This window comes from Falco naumanni, chromosome 2 (genome assembly GCF_017639655.2).
Source record: "Falco naumanni isolate bFalNau1 chromosome 2, bFalNau1.pat, whole genome shotgun sequence".
NCBI classification, from domain to species: domain Eukaryota; kingdom Metazoa; phylum Chordata; class Aves; order Falconiformes; family Falconidae; genus Falco; species Falco naumanni.
Genome location: NC_054055.1, coordinates 12,062,561 through 12,083,684, shown reverse-complemented (window position 1 = coordinate 12,083,684; position 21,124 = coordinate 12,062,561). Strand labels below are relative to the sequence as shown.

Here is a 21,124-nt window from a genome sequence, read left to right as displayed (position 1 = left end):
CCAATTTGATCACTATAGCACCTAAAATGCACCCTGGAGGAATATTGCAGGTTAGACTACAAAACTGAATAAGTTAAAGGCCTTCATTTACAAAACATCAAAGAACTTATTTCAGAAGAAGTTTATTAAGAGTTTAGCAGCTTGCACAGCATCAACTGCAGCATCAGGCAGGATCCCCAGTAATGCAGCTGACACTCCATGATGCAGTGGGAGCAGGAACAATCAGTGGTCAAGAATGAACGTATGAAGTTGTCCATTCTTGAAGAACAGACTTAAAAAAAAAAAGGTAGCAGCATGAAATGCATCTTACAAGAGCACTGTGACAAATGGACCAAGGCAGTACTAAGTTTAGCCTGATACTGTTGATCCAAAGTCCCTTAGAAACGTCATCAAAAATTAATTTTGTTTACTCTTTTCAAACGTGCCAGCATTTATGTTTAATTATTACATGGTAGAAGGTTTTAAACACCCCTTGCTTTACAGAACCAATGTACGTTCCTTTACCTCCTCACCCAATGCAACTTGGGTTTAAACCTGAAAGATGTGCAAGGCTGTAGTAGGGACTAAGTTGCCTCGACTTCCACTCATTGTCCATATAGCCTTTTGCGTCACCTCCAGTACAGCAGTAATGTTAGTAACTGGATTGTTAAGACCACTGAAGTTTGCCTCCCAGAGCAAGCTATGCCCCCTTGAGATGACAGCTATCACAAAAGCCCGTCAGAATCGAAAACTTCTGTAGTACCTCACAGTCTTTGTTCCTCTGCTGGAAAAAAATAATAAAAAAAACCCAGCATACACACATGACAAACATGGGCCTTGGCAATCAAGAATTTATCGCCGTGCCCCAATCACTGTTCTTTCTCCTCTCTGGCGTACCTATATTTCTGGGCTGAGAAGAGGCACGGAGTAGCTAGCAGTTATACTGCTGGCGAACTTTAGGACACAGCACAGCAGAGCACTGGATTTGGCTCAGTCTCTGAGAGCAAAGACACATGTGGGGATTTCCTGGATTAAACCAAACAAAAGCATCCATAAAAACCAGGATGTATGGCAGGAGGTTGAAGCGCTGTTTCAGTATGGCAGGGCAGACATGGCCTTCAGCCCCAGCAGGATCCTACGCTGGCTGGCTTAGTGAGTGCAAAAGAAAGCAAAGCCCAACCTACTGAGAAGAGCAGCATTCACAGCAACTGAATTCTGACACTCACTAACCCTGTATTAGCTTATACAGATATTAATACTACTTCAGTATGAAAATATCCAGGCTCTTTTCAAATCTGCCTGCAGATGTGACAGTTCTGAGACAACTTCCAGTGGCTGCTCTGGAAAGATGTATTGACCTACATACGCTATTTCTAAAGCCACTAGTGCACCCTGCCTTAAATACTGCAGCAAATACTATTTTGGGAATACCAGAGGCCTGCCTCTGTTTAAATGGTGCCAGCAAGAGACTAAGCAAGGTGTAATTGGATTTTTTCAGCCACAGCAGCATAATTTCAGAGTAAATTCATTAACATCAGCATGCACGAGAGTAAAATTTGGTCTGTTCTCTCTCATGTTAGGTAAAATATCTCTTAACCTAATCTATGTAAGGCTGAAGAGAAGCTTATTGGGTTTGTCCAATATATGTGGAACACTAAACAAAATAATGTAATGGTTTAAATTAAAATTCATTGTTTTCTTCAGAGCACAGAAAAGTAATAAATCAACACAGTAAATTACCCCTGTGCTGTGCTGTGAAATTAACACCCATATACATGAAATAAAAATAAGAATTTACGGCCCTAATGAATCATTTTTTCTTTTTTTTTTTTTTTATTAACTCCATCATCTGTTTTATTTACCTTCATCCACATGCCTCTCACCCTAAAATAGCTCACGGGGCTCAGGGCGGCTGTGGCACTCCCATGGGCTCGGCCAGGAGCCAGCCCAGCTGCTCCGCCAGCAGCTCTGCCTTCCTCCTCCTCCTCGGCCCCATCTCCCACCACCCACCAAGCAGCAAAGCTGTGTGACCCTGTGCTCTGCCAAAGCAAGCCTGAGCCCTCCACAGAACAAAAGCCAGGCTAAGAGAGAAACCCGTGGCTCCCCCATCAGTCACACCAGCCTTCAGGCTGACCCGTGGCTGCCGGAGGTGCCGAGCACCAGGAATGCCTCCATTGCCACTACGTGTGCAATGCAGCTGGGAAACAAATGCACAGGAGGATGCCTTTCCCTGTGGTCACATAACCCACAGAATCACTTCAGCTATTTGAAAACATGTTACCCGTCCCCCTCACGAAACTGTGCCTTGCTCACTATAAAGAAAAATCCCAATATTCTCTCTTGGACCTGTTCAACTTAGGCAGCAGTTTCTACCAGTTTTCAGAACAAGGCTTCCTTGTTCTCAAGCACCAATGATTTACGGTTTCACATGTACTCATGTGCTACATTATTCACTTAGTGCTTGTACCCATGAATACCAGCTCACGAGATGAAAGTGCGGACTGAGGCACAAACTGATGCTCACGTGCATTTTAGAAAAGATAATTAAGGTGAGAAAATGGAGACCTTCATGGGAGGTTGCCCACACTGCCTTTCCACACCCAGCCAGCTGCACATGGAAGGGTGTTGCTCATGTTCTTGTCCTCCTCCCCCGGAGCACCCACACAAACCCCAAGTGCACCGGCAAAAGCCCCCGCCACCCATGTGTACTCGTGCTCCTGCAGCACAGCCAGCCCCTGGCAAGAGCATGAGTTGCCCAGGGTGACTTTTGTGCTCAAGTCTGGCTCTCAGCAGCTTTTTAGCAGCTCTTGACTCCTGCAGGAGCAATTCTTCCTCTCTCCAAAACCCACAGAGCAAAAAATTGCAGGTGATAATCCTGAAAGGTCTGAAGACTGCCTTCAAATAAATCTAAATGCATGTAATGTATTTGCAGTTTGACAGTACCTAAAATAGACACCCAGAGCTGTGCCAGTCTACAGAAATGTAGGAAGTGACAGGTTGTCTACTAAAAGGTTTCTTCTACCTACAGACATGGCATACAAGGAGTATTGTTGCTTCCACTATCCAGATAATCAATTAAGACTGCAAGATTTGGCTGCAGTTATGATCAGGACCAGAAACAACACCTGGTCTCCCTATGTCCCGGTTTGGTGCCTTGATCAGATGGCAATACTTGTAGTAGTAGTAGTACACGTGCTTCCAGGAACCTGCGTGACCTGTGGGAGCTATAAAGCATCTGAAAGCAACTCGAGAGGAAGGCAAACACAGCCATTGCTGAGTTCCAACGACCACTCAGAAGGAGCATGAGACTGCACAAAGGCTGAGAGGGACATGCCACGAGCAGGGTGCAGCAATGCTTGGGCCATTCCTCTTCCTGCCAGCAAGGACCAAGAGCCAGACTTGAGCACAAAAAGAAGACAGGATTACCCACCCCACCCAGGCTGTGCTGCGCCCATCTGCACTGCAGATACCCACATCGCCTACAGTCAGGGCACAAATGTCTGAAACACGATGCACCCACTCACCCACCACACGCCATAAGCTGTGACAGCCCTGTATACTCTTTACACCTTGTAACAAGCCCAGCTTGGTTGGTATAACACACCAAGTCCTAAAAACAAGACAGAGGGCATGGAAGGCTAAGGCTAGTAATGTATTGTTCTCCAACAGCAGTGGGCGATTTTTTGCTGCATTATAGCCAAGTATGCTAAGGAAGTGATCTGTGAACCATGTCCCACACTTCTTTGCAGCAGAGGAAGTAAAAACTGCTCTCTCCCACCTGTCTTTCTAAGACTCCAAATAATCTGCACTTAGGGGATACTCATTTCCGACACAACATCCAGTAAGAGGTTTAACCCTAGGCACACTGCCAAAGCCCACTCAGTTGGGCATCAGAGTAACTTAGTACCTTAGTTCTTAGTACCCCAAGAGCACCCGTACACTTCAGCCAATTTCCCATCTCTAGTGAGACCAACTTCTGCTGCATCCCTCGAAAGGACGTGAAAAATGCAGGATGCTGCCTTTGTGTTGCCTCACAGCACCTGATTACTCACAGGAGCAAGACGTCAGTTTGCTGGCACGGTTTAAACTTCGGAAGTGACACAGAAAATAAGTGATCCCCTTTCTCACAAATGACAGCTCTCCCCTGATGGCAGGAGCACGCTCGCTCAACCCACGTACACGGCAATTGTTGCGTATTTGGGTTCACATTAAACCTTTTCATCTTGATTATACAGCACGCTGTCGCATTTAGTGCTGCTGTGCAAAGCGCTACGTGAGTAATTGCTGTGCTGAATCCCAGCAAGCACACGGGGCCAGCATGCTACAAACCTCTTCTGTACGTGCAGATGTCGCCTGTATAAAACAAGTGGAGTGTAACTTGCTGTCTTAGAGAAACTAGTGCACTGCAGGGAGATGGCTGAAAGAAATCTGGCCAGACACCCCCAAGGGCACTCTCTAGGAAAATCCATTATGCTTTTATTCCTTGGACATCAGCATCCCATCAGGAGAAAGCCTCCCTATGTCAAGGCTGGGCAGGCATAGCTCGCCACACATCAATACTTTCCCAAGGGAAAATGAAATCCTTGTGTTCAAAGTGCCTAAGCTCCCATTTGGGAGTCAGCCCCATAATTTTCAAAGGAAAAATCAAAATAAAAGAGGCTGCTTTCCCCAGCTCTCATTGCCCTGCGTTTGGCACCAAGGTGGAAGAAGGGGATGGTTTATCCCCTCCACGCCAAATCAGAGCCAGCCACCAGCCAGGATGCTCACTGAACGCAACTGGGATCCTTGGGGAGCTGCCCAAGCAGCAACATTACTCATCCTAAAGCCTTTAAGTTCTCAGACAGCACAAGATGAAGACGAACCATCTTCAGTGTTAACTGTGAGAATTAAGATCTCCTTGTTAGGGAAAAACATCCCTGCCCACTGCTCCATGGGACAGAGTGCTACCCCACAGGGTATGCTACCCAGGCCAGGGTGCCATGGGGCAGCAGCACACCCAGCTCTGGTCCTCATCACAGGCTCACCCTGGCTGCCCTGAGGATAAGCAGAGCCGTGCTGAGCAGGCTGCTCTGCGGGAGGAGCCAACAGGAGGGAAGCAAAAGCCGTAAACACTGCAGAGTCCTAACTCTACTACTTTGCCCAGATGGGATTTATGGGGTGGGGAGGGGGAGAAGGGATGCAGATGGAAGAGCCATCTTCGTCCATTTCAAGTGTTAAAAATAAGTGAGATATGTGCCTTAGGGCTCAGCAGATTGAACATAGTGATTATACATGCTCCATGATTCTTCACCTGGGCTTATGCCTGAAAAGATCCTGACCCCTTCTTATGCCACGCATTGCAATAAGATTGCCGAGCCAAATGTTGAAAACCTATTTAGTGAACATCGTTTCCCTACACCAAATTAAAAATGCTCCCTTTCAGGTTTATTCCTTCTGGTTTTCTATCTGTTTAGAAATTTGCAGCACGTATAAATGGATTTTTTCTTAAAAATAACAAAACCCCAGAACAAAACCTGGAACATTACAACCAGCATGACAGCTGTGTGAATCCTCTAAACTACTTGGATAAAGATCAGCCTATGCTGTGAAAGACCACCTTGACTCTAGCTCCAGACCACACTGGAGGGTCCCTGCCAGCCCAAGGAGCGAGGGACAGCCAGGTACCTGCTGGAGTGAGGACCACCTGCAGCCAAGCACAGGCAGGCATCCGGAGAAGTATGCACAACCTCGGGCTACGTCTCTTGGGGTGATTTCTTCATCAACCAGGCACCAAGAACGCCTGGTTCAGCAAAGGCATTGATGGCACAGAGATGGGCAGAGCTGGTCTGCACAGGCACAATGCTCTAGCACCAGCCAACAACATCACTTTAACTTAGAACAATGACCATATCTGCCACACTACACCCACAGGCTACATCCTTAACTGTTGCAAATCAATGCAAACACAGACTGACTTTTTTTTTTTAAAGGCCAGAGGGACTTTTATGTCATCTAAACTGTCTTTTTGTATGAAATAAGCTGTAGAATTACATCCAGCTACTGTAATATCAAGCTGGACAACCATCATGCCACTCACTTTAATGGTGCTATGCCCACTTACAAAGGATGAAACACCGCTCTGTAAACTGCAATAGCTTGAATCTGCCTCCATTGCTCTGCAGATTCAGTGCAGCAGTGTCTCATCCCTATAGACACAGGGAAGACACAAATATCAGAAGCTATTCAGTAACGTACAGAAGAGCAATCGCAGCAGCAGATCTGCAGCACGTCATCATGTACCGATGCAAAAAGAGTATGCTTCAGACACAAGATGCTTTAGACACATAACTAAGCAGAAAACAGAATTTGGAAAGCAATGCAACATCAGTGGATCCTGAAGGAGAGCAAGCTGATAAATATTTAAATTGCATTTTCCCACCACCCTAAGGCAGCTGGATTTTATTACCTGTTTTGGGATTGATTACAAAGAAGTTCTGGGGATTTCCACTTGTAATTCGGTAAGTCAGCTTCTCATTAGTGCTAGAGTCAGGGTCCTGGGCTTGGATCTGAATGACAGATACATCCTTTGGGGAGTTTTCCATGACGGCTGGGTAATAGATTGGTTCAGAGGTGAGTGGGGCATTGTCATTCACATCTTCCACTTCAACGTAGACTTCGATGGTAGTGTAGAGTGGGACAACACCATGGTCAGTCGCATACACTGTCAGCCAATAGGATTTGGTTGTCTCCCTGTCAAGAATATCTGCTGTGTAGATAACTCCTGCAGAAAAACAGCAAGCAGAGGATTTCAGGAATAGGATCAATGAAACATCACATCTAGTTTGATTTGGCTGTGCTACAGAAATGTGTTCAGCATATAACAAATGCTCCACCCTTAGAAAAAATAAAAGTTGTACATAAAATAACTACAGAAACTTGAATTTGGGCATTGTTTCCTGAACCCTGCTCAAAATCTCAATCCTTTGTCCCAAGAAATTCTGGGGGGAGGTAAAAAAGTGGCTCTTCATAAGTGTCCTGTATCTTTTCTGGGACTGGAGCTGGTAGGGTAACTGAAGAAACACCACAATACTCTGCTGGTGAGGTGAACTTGTATAAACTTTGGTAGACAGCAATATCACCAGTGACAATTAATTGCACAGGAGAAAGTGGCTTCTCTTTTCAATCTCCTGCCAGTGTCCTTGCTAAAGAAGAAAACCTAGGTGGCAGTTTAAAATAAATCCATTCAAGTTCAGAAAACAGATGGTAAATTTAATAATGAGATCACTTATTGCTGAAATCCTGGATAACAAGTAATCAAAAGCTTATATAATAAAAGCTATTAGACAATCAGTATATTCTCTTTTATCACAGAGGAAGGAAGGGTATGGCCACTTTACCTACTGGTGTAAGAAAAGATCAGATAGTTTCCTTCCTTGTCCTAAGGAACCACAAGAGAAAGTGTTTTGTGTATAATGGAGCCACAGAGAGGCATGGCACCCACCACTCCATCCAAGTACCACCCAAACGCCTGCACGGTTCCTGCCATGAAAGACTTCCACCCACCTCATTTCTGCCTAAAGTGAGTGTCATCCTCCTCCTGACATGAATATCAAAACCACACTGACTTTTTTAAAAAACAGATATTGTGTCCTTAAACCAGAAACCCTTCCTAGCACTGTAAGACCTGCTCGTATTTGTGTGGTCCAAACCTTCACCGACCTGAGCACTGATGACAAATGCACAGAGGACCAGATACAATACACCAGCACCACACCCCCACCAGCATCAGAATAAGCAAATGCACTTTCCCACCACTTCTGCGACAAGAATACAAAGAACATTCCCTTCTCTGAACACAGCATTATTAAACCTTGGGCAATACATTAATACAATGGATCTCAAGCTTGAGAAATATTTAAAAAAGCAGTTCGCAGACCATCAAGTCATGCCATTAATAGATGGAAACCAGTGATGTTGCAGAGCAAGACAGGAACACAAAAAACCTGAATTTAGTCTCAATGTGCTTGATGCTACTTAGAACAACATTCTCAGTTAATCATTGAGGAATGAGATGCTCTAAGATCAGCCCTAACAAGGGATATGCATATGTTTTTGGCTTTTTGTTTTGTTTTTTTTTAAGTATCAGACTGCACTGAAAATTTCTGACAGCCTGAAGTCTTAGAAAAGCTTTAAAGACACTGAATAGGCAGAGAGGTGTCTTGGGCAGACTTTGGGCACTGCTAAGGAAGGTGCAGACTCTGTGCTCAACCACTCTGCAGAGCACAGGCCACCAAGAAAGGACCCTCCTTGCCAGTGCTACTGGGAATCCTTCCTAATGGTGTATGTAGTTTAGATGCAATTTATCTGCGTTATTCCTCAGCCTGAGTCTGACCAGTAATGCATTAAATCTGGCTTTTTAGATTAGACCAGCAATTTTAATGACACCTTCATGACACCGCATTCAGACAAGACTTTTGGTTTAAAAGATAACTGGTAAGTGTATTTCACTTCTTGAAGAGCAGCCATGAAAATGATGGCCCTGCGCTCCTGAGACATCAGCAGAAGGGATGGATTTGATGGCCTGATAGAACTTCTGATGTCTAACAATATGAACAGCCCCAGTGTAAACTTCCCAGGACACTTCTCAGCAGAACACATTCTATACTGAAGTTTACTGGCAAACTTACTAAACTGCTTTTAGAAGGGGTAGCAGCAAGAGGCAAATGACATAACTTCTGTCCTAAGGGATGACCACCCCTGTCATAAGGGAGAGAAGCCCACCGAGCGAGAAAGGATGCTGCCTGTCCCCAGGGACTCAGGCCATGGTTCCCAGCACCCCCACCCAACTCTGCTCTGGGCAGGAGGCAACACAAAACCTACCACACAGTTACAGAGATGCCTGATGTACTTGCACTTGTCCTATAGGACATATATTTTTTAATTTTCTAAATATTTTTTTTAAATCTGTGATTTTTTAATTATGTTTTTTTAATGCTAGTCTGAACTGACAAGTATTTTCTACCATTTGATCAATGATATAGAGAGGGAGGGGAAAGAAGCAGTACCAATTCCAGCCATGTACATGCTTAGGTCTTTTTCTAGTAATGTCAGATCCACACCTTCTTGCTCAGATATATTATTCACCCAACAAAGGTGAACAAAGCAGCAGTGGAGGACAAAGGCAGAGTGTATTCTAAATATTCTTGTCGGCAGCAGCCTATGCTACGTAATGACTTTCTGTAGAAACATGGGTGAAATATGTAGTGAACTGTGATGAAAATGCCTACAAGTCCAGAAGAGAAATTACATTGCAGGGATGAGAAGAGCCCAGAATAAATGACACTCTGTGGAAATAAATAAATAAAATAAAATCCACATGGGCCAGGATGAGGCAAAAAAGTTGAACATTAGTGCCCCTAGAGATGTTGATTTATTCAGAGGACAAGAAGAATTATTTTGCTCTTTAAACAAAATCTGAAATAGGTAGGGGTATCCCCCACTGAGAGTACAGATTTTAGCAGATTAACCTCTGTTTATGAAGCTAAATTTCACCGATACTGAGCTGATAATAAATCTATCTTCTGAGTCATTCCTTCATTTTATGACTCCTGGCAACAGTTACTTTCCATTTCTGTATTTCAGAAGGAAAGGATCATTGAACAAGTGTTAGCAACTGCCAACAGGTCTGCTATACTGGTCCTTCTTTTTACTTCTGATTTATTAAAAGGTCTCAGATATTAATTAATTCCTTTTCCTCAATATGTCTTGTCATTTCACCTGTCACCACCACACAGCAGCTTGATAAATAATAAGGTCTTTGTTCACTTTCAGGTTTTCAATGTGGAAACCCTCCTGTCGCCCCAGGAACAGCTTCTACCACGCTCTTGAAAGCCCTGCACAAAGGACAGCCTTTTTGCTGTCTACCCAAAGATGGGTCTAAAGTTAGTACCCACAAGAATACGCATGCTGCTTGACTATTTAATCAATCTCTCCACATAGGCATGGGTGACATCTTCCAGATGGATGTTAAACTTCATCTTCATATGAGTTGTTAACTCTGAAGACTAATGACACTTGATTATCAGCACCGCTTCTTCATCACTATGGCAGGAATGCAAACAGACTGGTAGACCTGGCATCAGGAGCCATAAAATGTTCCCTGGGGCAGCCCACAGGTAGGCTCTCACTCACTTTAGCTGAGTGAAAGTATGGGGAAGGCCAAGAATATCCCTGGATAAGACCAGAACAAACTCAGAAAAAAACTCAGTTACTTCGAAGTTATACGACACTAAAGATACTGAAGAAAGACAGAACTTTGTTTTCCCAGATCAGAAGAGCAGAGGGGATGACAGGCCTTTGGGAGCAGCTCTAAGGCTCTTTTTGGACAGCTTTTGTGGTGCACTCTTCCCAGCTGCCTGCTAATTAGATGAGAAACATGAACGAGGTAATGATGTCTGAGCTATACAAATGAAGAAACAAGAAGAAACACCTGCAGAGATCCTGAAAGTGTCAGTGATTAAAAAGCAAAAAGTTCCAAGATTTTGCAGACACATTTTTGAATGAGACAGAAAAAAACCCCAGACGTTCCCATCTACCGGAATGCTATGCCATGGAGGCGCTACTGCATTTCTACACGAGGCAGCTGAAATCCAACCGAGCAGTCTGTGTAAGCCAGCTCTTTATGTCGCCCTCGGCCAGACTTTGCAGTTTCCCAAAGGACTGAAGCCAGCCCTTCCGCGGGCCTGGGGCAGCCTCAGAAATAAAGCCAGCCGGCCGGCCAAAAAGCAGTGCCACCAATATGCTGGCCACCGCATTCCTCGGCATGCATTTGCCCTATGTGATTTGCCAAGCACCACGTGCATTACGAACACTGTAAATGAAAAATAACAACAGAGTGCATTAATCTCTTGATTAAGATCCCGGGCACATTTATATGTAAATTAAGTGCAGCCCTTGGGCTTGGCAAGGTGCCAGCAATGCAAAGGTTGTGTGCTTGTTTCTCTTAAAGGCTTGTTTTCCTTGTTTCCCTGGGAAAATAATGGGATAATGTTTTCTGTATGGCTCCTGCAAGTGGCACACACTGCGACACTGCATTATGAAGGGTGAAGGCAAAAAATAAAAAGAGTGAGAAGCTAGTGGCTATTCAAACGGGCAAAGAATTGGCAAACTGGATTTTACTCCTTTCTCTCCCACTGATTTGCTGCACATTTTCAGCAGACTGCTTCAAATGACATGGTCCACTCAAAAATTATCTGAAAGTTATGTATTTACTGGAGTCACGAGAAAACAAAGAGGCTCTTAAAACAAAAAAGGATTAGAGAAAAGCATTATTTCTTTCCTCAGATCTTTTTTGCCCCCTGTTTGTTTACCTTACATGTTTGACAGTCCTTTGTGTGTAGGGCGCATGATGACCTGCCACAGCTCCTCAAGAGAGTGTTTACTGGGGCTGTCAGCCCAGGTGTTTACACAGGTGCCTACTGCCATGGATATGTGCTTCACATATACATTCATTCTAAAAGTCAGATCACCCTTCATGAATACTCTCAATAGTGCAACACTATTTGCTTGGGGGTTTTGTGTTTGGTTTTTTTTTTTTGGTTTGTGGTTTGTTTGGTTTTTTTAAGGAGTTGAATTCCGTTCAGGATTTTTCAAGGCAAGATTAAATGACAACTTTGTGGTCCATAAGAAGCTGGGCAAGGAAAAGTCAGAGGAGAGTAACGAGGCTCTTCCATCTAGCTGAGAATAGCAAGTCGAGGTCCGATGGCTGCGAGTCCATGGCAGAAAAAAGAGAATGCAAATACTCAATGCAGGGGATATCTGGCAGGAACATCTGCCTGCCAGGGATGGGTCAGAATCTCCAATCATTTGACATCTTGGTACTGGGACAAGAGAGTATAACCTGCTTTTCTACCCAACTTGTTTGCCTAGATGCAAAAAATGATGGAGCATGTGATTTCGCTGAGTGACTGAGTAGCCTGTGTTATAAAAGGTGCTAATGCAAGTAGTCATGCTCTCAGTTTCAGCAAACGATGAGCAAGACGTGGGGAGGTTCCTGCACAGACAGAAAGAGAACTGACTTGGAAGTATCTGCTACTCTTCCAAAAATATCACACACAAGTAGTACAGAAAACACCTTAATTATCTCTTTTTCAAAATACTGCTGTGATCTTGCAGGGGGGCATCTTGCTTAACACCATCAGCTCAGTTGTTCAATTGAGAAAAGCCTCAATGACAAGACATTGCTTGTTCTTCTCATCCCTTTTCAGGAACAGGAGCCAATTGCACAAATCTGCATCTCAGACTGGGAAATTAGGAAAGACTAGCTGAGGTGAACAGCCCAATTATTCCCTGAGCCTGACTCAGGAGTGGCTGCTGAGGAGGGCAGGAGTGGGAGGCAGCAAACGCCGAACCTGTCCTCAGCAGAAGCTGCAGTGTGGGATGAAGGTGACACTGTGGCAGCACACCCCCAGACGTTCCCAGATGCCAGTGTGCAGCATGCCCCTTTCCACCAAGAGCCAGCTCCTCACTAGCGCAAATGCAAGGTTTACTGGTTAAAGTAGCTATAAAAATATACGATCTTTAAGTCGACTGAAGGACTAAGGGTGATGGACAAACCTTCCTGGCTCCAGCCCCTGGGGCACCTGCAAATTCACCCACAAGATGTGCAAGAGCCACACCAGCTTCTGCCATGCAATGTGCTACAAAAAATGCATTTCCAGAGCCGTAAGCCTGCCTCTCCCTCCTCCAGCTTCAAAGCAAAGGGGCTCAGTGCAAACCAGCTACAAAGCAGATCGTTTCTCCCCAAATGAAAACAACATGAATGAAGCAGTCAGGAATGCCTACTGACAGCGAAGTACTCAGGGCTCTGCTTGATTCCTCAAAGGAGGACAAGAAAAAAAATCACCAATTCCAAAATGCTACTGATTATTCATGACCCTCATCAAAGGCTCTGTGAGTCTCGTGGCAGTAAATACAACACCTTTGGTCCTTGCTTGCATTGCCTTGCTGGTGAAAAAAATAAACAAACACAGCTTTAGAAGAAAACAGTCGAATAATGTCATTTTTTTCCAAAAATTCTTGATCTAAAACACAGAGGGGGAAGAAAGAGCTTACACACTTCATCCAGCTGCACCAAGATTAAAGCTTTGTATGTGCCCATCCACACTCCTGCCCTGAGCATCAGCCAGATCCTGCCCCACACATTTTGCACAAAGGGGCCGTGGAAAGATTCGTGAGTGTAAATGGAAATGTCAGAGCTAATCTGGATTCCCTGTGTTAGGCAAAGACGTGATTTTTGAAGGACACTTAGCAGAGAGCTATCGTAGGCAGGAAAAGTTTAAAAATACTGCAAGCCCATTATTCATCAAACCAGCAAACGTTAAATCAACCAAAATGGCATGATTTGTAGACAGGAATTTCACACCCAATTAAGGAAGAAAATTTATGATTTCAAGAAAGCTAATGTTACGCCTAACCCATATTTTTTTTTATTTAGGTCCTTCACATAGAATGGCTCTGTGTGTATAAAAGCTGAGTGTATACCTCTTTTAGAAGATATTTATTTCGTTATTTCCATTAAGGGTAAACTGTAAATATAACCCACAGGATTAAACAGCTTTAGTAACGAAGACACGAACCTGAGCACTGATGCCAGACCAGTTCAGCACACTGGGACCACCAAAGCCAGTGGGAATCAGAATAAACCACACATTATATTCACCTCTTTTTAAAGTCCTCTCAAGCCATGAATCACCAGTGCCAGTTCTGAATGCGGATGGCAGTATCACATTAGCCACAAACTCAACCAGAGCATGAAGGAGACCTATCGCTCATCCCCCCCACCGCTCACAGCCAGCAGCTTTGAAAATCAGGCTCCTTACTTTGGTGATTAAATGCTATTTCAGTGCTTTCATTTAAGCCCCCCCATTGTGCAAAGTGTGGCCTCCCATTTTTATTTTATTGCACAAATTTTGTAGGCTTTAATGCATACTAAAATGCAAACCCAGCTCCTATTGAAGCAAATGGAAATATCCCCATTGACTTAAATGGAGATTAGATCATGCCCAGGAATGAGTCCAAAAGCAATATTAACTTTGTGAGGCTATACATACTTGGAACTTCCTAATATTCTTTTGTCTGGTTCAAATATAAAACATATATAATATACCATGCTTGTCAAAAAAGGCAAGACAGGTAACATTCCCATCTAGGGCTTAACTTTTAATTTTCTCTTTTTTAGTGATGTTTTGAATGTAAAAATTTACTGTTACCCCAAAATGCAGTTTCTGCAATGAATATTATGTCTGAGTTCCCAGAGCAGTAAAAGAGAATTAGAAACCAATCCTCAGCAATGTTATTTCCACTGACACTGCGTTAGCCTGCAAATATACCTTTTACTGTGTTATTGCACACAATACATGAATATCACAACAAGCCAGGAGAATAATAAGGACATTCAACATGCTAAATAAATGTAGTATATCTGCATGTAATAGATAAGTAGGTGGATAATGTACAGGGTTACAACTCTTACTGGACACAACATGCCAACGTGTTTCAGGTGCAGTTTCAAGGGTTGGCTCTTTCTGAAGGAGGGACCACTGCAGGAGCATGGACCCCGACCAGCCCTGCCTCAGGCTGCAAAGCACAAACCTAACTTCTTTTACTACAGGTAGAAAGGAAATTCAACTAATTAAAGGCAATAATCAAGTTTAGGTCTGGCCAGTCCCCCTCAAATTAAAATAATAAGAATACATATGTATGTATGTTTACATATTTGTCAATATTCTTAGATATGACCACATGCATATTTATAAATATATGAATAATTATATGTAAAATATCCATATATTTATGAATATAAAGAAACACAAGAGTGTGTGCATTCATATGTATATATATATATGAATGATGTGATTCAAAGGGTAACCGTTGCATACCGAATTAGCAGTGCTACCCACCACAGGGGCTGGGTGTTTTCAGGGGTCTGATTGCAGTTCCCTGGGTGTCCCAAAGCAGACACCAAGGCTGCAGGATTGCTGCCACGGGATCCCACTTCCCAGTAAAGCAGCATCTTAATGGTACCGAAATAGAGGCACATCTCTGATGAGGTGTTTGACCTTCGAGGTTACATGTATCTTGAGTTTTGAGGTGAGATTCATCCCTCTTTACCTTCCAATGGCTTAAATTCAATGCTGCTGTTTTCCATTGCTTGCTTTATTTGGGGTGGAGGGGAAGGCTTACAACTTCACATCAAAATGAGCTATCACTTAAATACAACATCTTCAAGGTCACTTACACATCAATTTCAGAGCAATTTTCTAAACATATCATCAAGACACTGAACCAAAGGCTTAGTCAAATAAATTCTCTATCTTCTTCCATTTATGAATTAAATGAAATAAGATGTGCCAACATTTTCACCTGACTAGGCTTTATTATGGTTTCTGTATCTTCCATCACATCCCTTTACTTATTTAAAGAAATATCCATGTTAATCTCGCTTTAATATTTTTTGCTTCAGTGAAAAAAGCCAAACAACTTAATCTTGAATGGATAAACAAAAAATACACAACGGACAACTCTGGAAGAACCGAATTGCCTTCAAAAGCACAAATACTATAAAGAAACCCTCTCATTTATGAATAATCTCTGCCAAAGCTTAACACACTCCATCACTGCTGAATAATGCAATAAAACACTGCAGTAAAACCAGGCTGAGAGGAACCATGAAGCTCCAGTGCTGACTAAACTGCTGCCACGTACCATTTCCTACTCACTACAAGCACCTGAGAACAATGGGACAAACCATGAAACTGCTCTGACAAATGGGATGTGCTGCAAGCCCACACGACTTGTGCCGTATTGTTGAACTTTTATGAACATGGGCTGCTGCTGGCATCCCTTTAACCCACATAGGTCCACCTTCCTCTTCAGTCTCAGAGGCACAGAAAAAATATGATGCCTATTTACGGGACGAACTTTGCGCTATTTGCTGGACATGAGCAGGCTCAACTTTTCAGCCAAAGGGCCAAGAAAAACAAATGAAATGTGCAGTTTTGTGACTGTGGTAGGAGTCATGCAGAATTCAGTTACCTGAAGGTTTTTGCAAAAGCTTGCAGAAAGACTTACTGTGGAAACACATGCCTAATGCAACTAAGAACAACCTCCACTGATGGTACAATTTCATTCTATTGACTACACTGCATTTTAGGGGTTTTTCCACTTTTTTTAAAGCACTTGTGGCTACTGGGTTTCCAGCCACACATGAATCACAAACTATGAATTCTCTTCAATATTATAACCTCTCTGTATGCATTTACCCCTTGGTATCCATTTGTCCCTACAGCAAACGACAAGTTCTGCCTTGTTTTCTGAGCACTATCAAGACTACAAAACTCTTACCTGCCTTGTTCCCACCTCTGCAGCCTTCCCAACCAAATTGAACGTAGGGATGGTACCAGCAGAAATCCTTAGAATGCTAGCACCAATGATGAAAGATATTAAACTTTGATAATAGCCTTTTTGTATGGAGGAATTTTTTCTCAAAGGGTCTGTCTAATGCCCAGGGTAACCCAGATTTTCTCTACATCCTCTTTAGTAGATTAATAAAGAGATCAAAGTCTGACCCATGTGTCCTCTGCTGGGAGGACTGGGAAGCTATTTTAAAAAGAAGGGTTTGCTCCTGGTTATTTTAGAAACAAGATCAGAAGCAGAGCAAAGCTGAAGCAGGAAGAAGAGCTGGAGAAAAAAGGCAAAGGATGCTCAAAAGGATTCTGATAAAAGTCCTGGCAAGGGACTTCTGTGCGGGGTCCTCTTCCTTTACATGGAGCTCTGTATCTTTTGTACTGCCTACATTATGAGAGATTGTTTTGGGAACCCTTCTGCAAAATCCGTGCCGATGTGCTTCAGCTGTTTTGTACCAGTGGTGAGGGAGGTTGAGGGAAGTGGAGGAAGCTCTTCAGGGGAGCCTGGTTGCTGGGGAGGGCTGCCCTGGAGAGCAGGTGATCCCTCATAGAAGGCGGGCCATGCTGATCTTACCTAGGCTCAAGCAGAACATAATCGGGCACTGGCTCTTCTGATGGATTTCAGCACTGAGGAGCATTGGCCTGGGATGGCTGGCCAGAGCAGACAAAGGACTATTGGGAATATTCCACCTGGTAAATATCTTTCACCTTTTAGTTATACATATTATGCTGGAAATAGAGTATTATTATATAATATTATATATTATACAGGAAATAGTCTTTTCCCCTCTCCTTTGTTGCTGTTTCTTTCTGCCCACAGCCAACAGGCAACCCTGTGAAAAGGGTAACAACGTTAACCCTGCAATCTGCCTTTATCTTTCTCTCTATCCAAACATAAACTCAGAGGGGCAGTCAAAAAGGAGAGGAAAAAGTACCTCTGGAAGGGGTTTAATGGCCACGCTGCACTTGAACATGAACACCACAGGGAAGAGGGGAGTGTGATTCACAGAGCCAGCACCAGAGCATCATTTAACCCCCTGTACGGCACAGCTACGCTTCCTCTGCTTGGAGGTATCGTGCATGACTCTGGAGTCCATTTTACAAAGCATGTCAAAAAAACTGGAGATTAAAAGAAAAAAAAAAAAAAAAAAGAGACCACTCCACAAACAGTATAAGGAGCAGAGACAATGACTTACAGCAGGAGAATTTAAGATTTCCATCTGCTAAGCTTATTAAAAAGAAGATGGAGAGGCAACTTGATTAGAAAAATCCATGTAAAGTTCATGGGGAAATATTATTGGGAAGTAAAGGGCTCTTTAATCTAACAAAATAAGGTGGAGCAACACCTAATGATTGGAAATAGAAGCCAGGAAAAATAAAATTAGCAATCAGCTTGATACTCCTCTTTATTATTTATTTTTCTAAAGTGGGTGATTAATTCCTGGAATAATTTCTTCCTATCTCTAGATATCTGCAAATGAGGGCTACAAACTGTTGGGAGGAAACATTTCATGGCAAAAATATGCAACACTTCAGTTAGAGAAAAATCACTCAGTAAAGAGGTATAAAAATTATATACAATAGACAGAGATATAAAAAGGATGAAACCAAATGATCCGGTCTCTTCTGGCTTTAAACACTAGGGATCTGTGAACACTGTCCATCTGTTTTCTTTGAGGAACTAGAAAAAAGGTTCATTGGATGGTGCTGGCCTGCTCCCAACTACCCAGCCCCACTCCCATGGTCATTCTTTTATTGCCCCAAAAGCCTCTGCATTGCCATGCCCACAGAGGGGAGAAAATACACCTCATGAAAAAACAGTTCCTGGTATCTTCTCACTGTCATGTATGAAGGCATGCAAGACTCAAAATCCAGTTCTAGAGATATGCAGAAAGCATGAGAAGCAGCACATCTGCTGGCCATGATCACTGGTGAGCCTGGAGCAACATCAACCACTTCTGTCCAGGCTGAGCACCAGGAGGGATGTACCGCAGGTGTGGCAGGCAGTGAAGAACCTGGTCCCCTTCTGGGCTTGAGGAGAAACTCTCAGATTACAACAGGCTCTCAGGCAGCCAACCCTGTGGCTTTCTAAGAACAATCAATTGCCCTAGTGTTTGAGTGACTTTTCCAGTGATAAGGGCTCTCCAGGCACTATATACTTTGTCAATATTATCCATGATGCTGTAACAGAACATTGCTATTTTGCAAAGCAACATACCTTGCGTTTCACTGTGAAACACAGACTGGATGCATTTAAGCCTGAAGTTTTATCTAGACCCATTTGCAGGACTCTCCCAAGGTCCAGAAAATAAAAAGTTTTTCCTCTGTATCATACCGGCTTCGTGTACAGGGGCCAGGGCATGTGAGAGTCAGCATGTCAAAAAAGACCTGACTTGTTTTGAATCAGGACTACTGCTTTAAACTGCCCAGAAGCAAAGCATTTATTTTTTTCTGAAGTAAGCTTTTAGGTGTACTCTCTCCTCTCTTATCCAAAGATGCTAAGAAAGAGCGCCCACCACCCCCCCTTCCATCCTTCACGTCTACAGGGTGTAAAACCACCTCAAGCTGCTGCTGCTGCTCTGGGAAGAAGTTTGGTGGCTGCAGCAGAAAAAAAAAATACAACAGGATTGACTGGAGGCCAAAATTTAGTTCAGATCACCTGTCAGCATCGAAAAGTTAGGTGAATCTCTTGTAGTTTGCTTCAGAAAGGACAGGAGCTCGGTTTCCCTGGTCACACACACCTAAGCACAAGAACGGGTCTTACATCCCAGACCTCTTTCACTAATGGAATTACCTTCCATAAAGCAGTCCTCGTGAAATATTTTCTGCATAGATGATGAACCTCTGCAGGGAAACCACACTGGCATCATGTTTTCACTCACACTCTCATTCTGGTATTAATCAAAGAGGACTATAACCATCTGCGGATGGCTGGTAACCGACGGATACCTACCAATTTCAACCAATGGTAACCGATCTCTACCAATTCATACCACAAACGACACAGCAAACTGCTGATGCCCCCATCTGAGCTGCCAGGCTAGAAGGCCACTGATAAATCGGGTCTGGCACTTCCATTAACCGGGACCTGACATTGCAGACCTGCAGAATTAGCAAAAAGGGCAGGACAGGAGAGAACAGTCCAGTCTTTAACTATGTGTTGAATTTAACTCTAGTCGTATTGAAGGAACTGCAGAGTTTAGTCTTTCTTTTGAAGCTCAAATGGGCAGGCTGAGGAGCACCCTACTGAGAAATCATCAGCCTCTGTTGTCACTTTTTGCACAACTTAACTGTCCCCAAAATCCTGCCCAGAATGTAAATCAAATACTTTTACCTTTCTTAAGTGTCCAGGGCTTTTTTTAAGGGTCTTATTTTCTGTGGAAGACAGTGGGCTGCTCCCACAACTTTCTGAACCTCATTTTCTCACTTCCCATCATCTCCTCTAACAGTGTACACCTTTCATCAAAAAGAGTCATCAGTGTTCAAAGATCACTCATAACTAAGCTGACTCTCTCCTATGGCAAAATTATCCACAGAAATTGCCAAGGGCAATCCCAGATGATTCTAAGCATCCTTCTAATAGGAAGGACCTTAGAGACAGCTACAAGCTTTGCATGGGAGGCACCTCACCTACAGCCCTATCGGTGACTGCAAAAAGTGAAGTAACTAGAATTCATTTTCATGTTGGATTTTTTCCAAAATCCCTTGAGCAACCTCATGGTAACTCTGCAGCAAAAAACTGCACGTGATCATTAAGTTAGTCAGAACTTTAATTTTCTACCTTGCATAGAGGAAATGGAGCTGGGGTTATAATGGCAAACCTAGCACAGACCCTGCACAAGCAGACCATAATTATACTCCTGTTTCACTGTCCATGCTCTGTGTGATAATAAATCCAAGTTTCAAAGAGTATATGTGAATATGCTGGAGTATACTAGTGGAAAGTACCACGTTTTTAATGTTGGGGAAGCACTAGCCTGACATTTATATACAAAATCTTCCACAGGTAGGATACTTTTCTACAGACAAGAAGACAGAAGGGAGCGAGAAGCTGAGATACACAAGGGACTGTGGCAAATCAGAGCAGTACGATAAAAGCCTTAACACAGACAGCCCTACCGAGATCGTTGGGAATGATGCCAGTGACTCGGTGGGTGCTTCCTTTTGGCTCTGAACAGAGTGAGGCAAATAAATGTGCTCTGTCTGCTGCTCTCCGAAGTACAGCCTTTCATGTAAGACATAAAGCTCAGCCCTTACCACACCAGAGTCCTCAGAAGTCATGGTACTTTCTGCCAGCTTTCCCTGCCTGCTGTTCCAGATGTTGTGGCTCTACCCAAGATGCCAGGAAGCAAGGCGGGCAGCCTGGCACCAAAGGGGTGCCAAGACATTGGCATCCACCCAGACGCTCCCTTGTTTATTTGGGGCAAGGCTCAGATGCACTCAGTAGGAGTAAGTATTGCATGCCCCAGCTGGTGTATACGTACATGAACATGAACTGCAGCAGCTCAGTTTTAGACTGTTTTATGATGAGGTGGACTAAACTCCCTAAAGAGGCCGGGAAAGTCAAGGTCTTGATAAAGTAAATAATTAAATGCTGCAGTACCGATATACGCCATGTGATCCCTTGAGGGAGACCACAAGCATGAGCCCTAATGAAATAAGACACCGAAATAAAGGCTTTGCTGTGGACACAACCCTTA

The 21,124-nt window shown here is 43.5% G+C and overlaps 1 protein-coding gene across 8 annotated transcripts in view; it reads right to left on the bottom strand.

Moving 5' to 3' along the window:
* The window catches only part of FAT3 (FAT atypical cadherin 3), a 417,124-nt gene that overhangs the window by 220,741 nt on the left and 175,259 nt on the right, over positions 1-21,124 (bottom strand). For all 8 annotated transcript variants that reach the window (XR_005826271.1, XM_040583321.1, XM_040583315.1 and 5 more), the window contains exon 3: positions 6,425-6,739. Coding sequence is in view for 7 of the 8 variants with exons in the window: in XM_040583321.1 (XP_040439255.1) it covers positions 6,425-6,739 (315 nt within the window). In the remaining variant the exon portion in view is untranslated. The remainder of the gene's footprint in view (positions 1-6,424; positions 6,740-21,124) is intronic.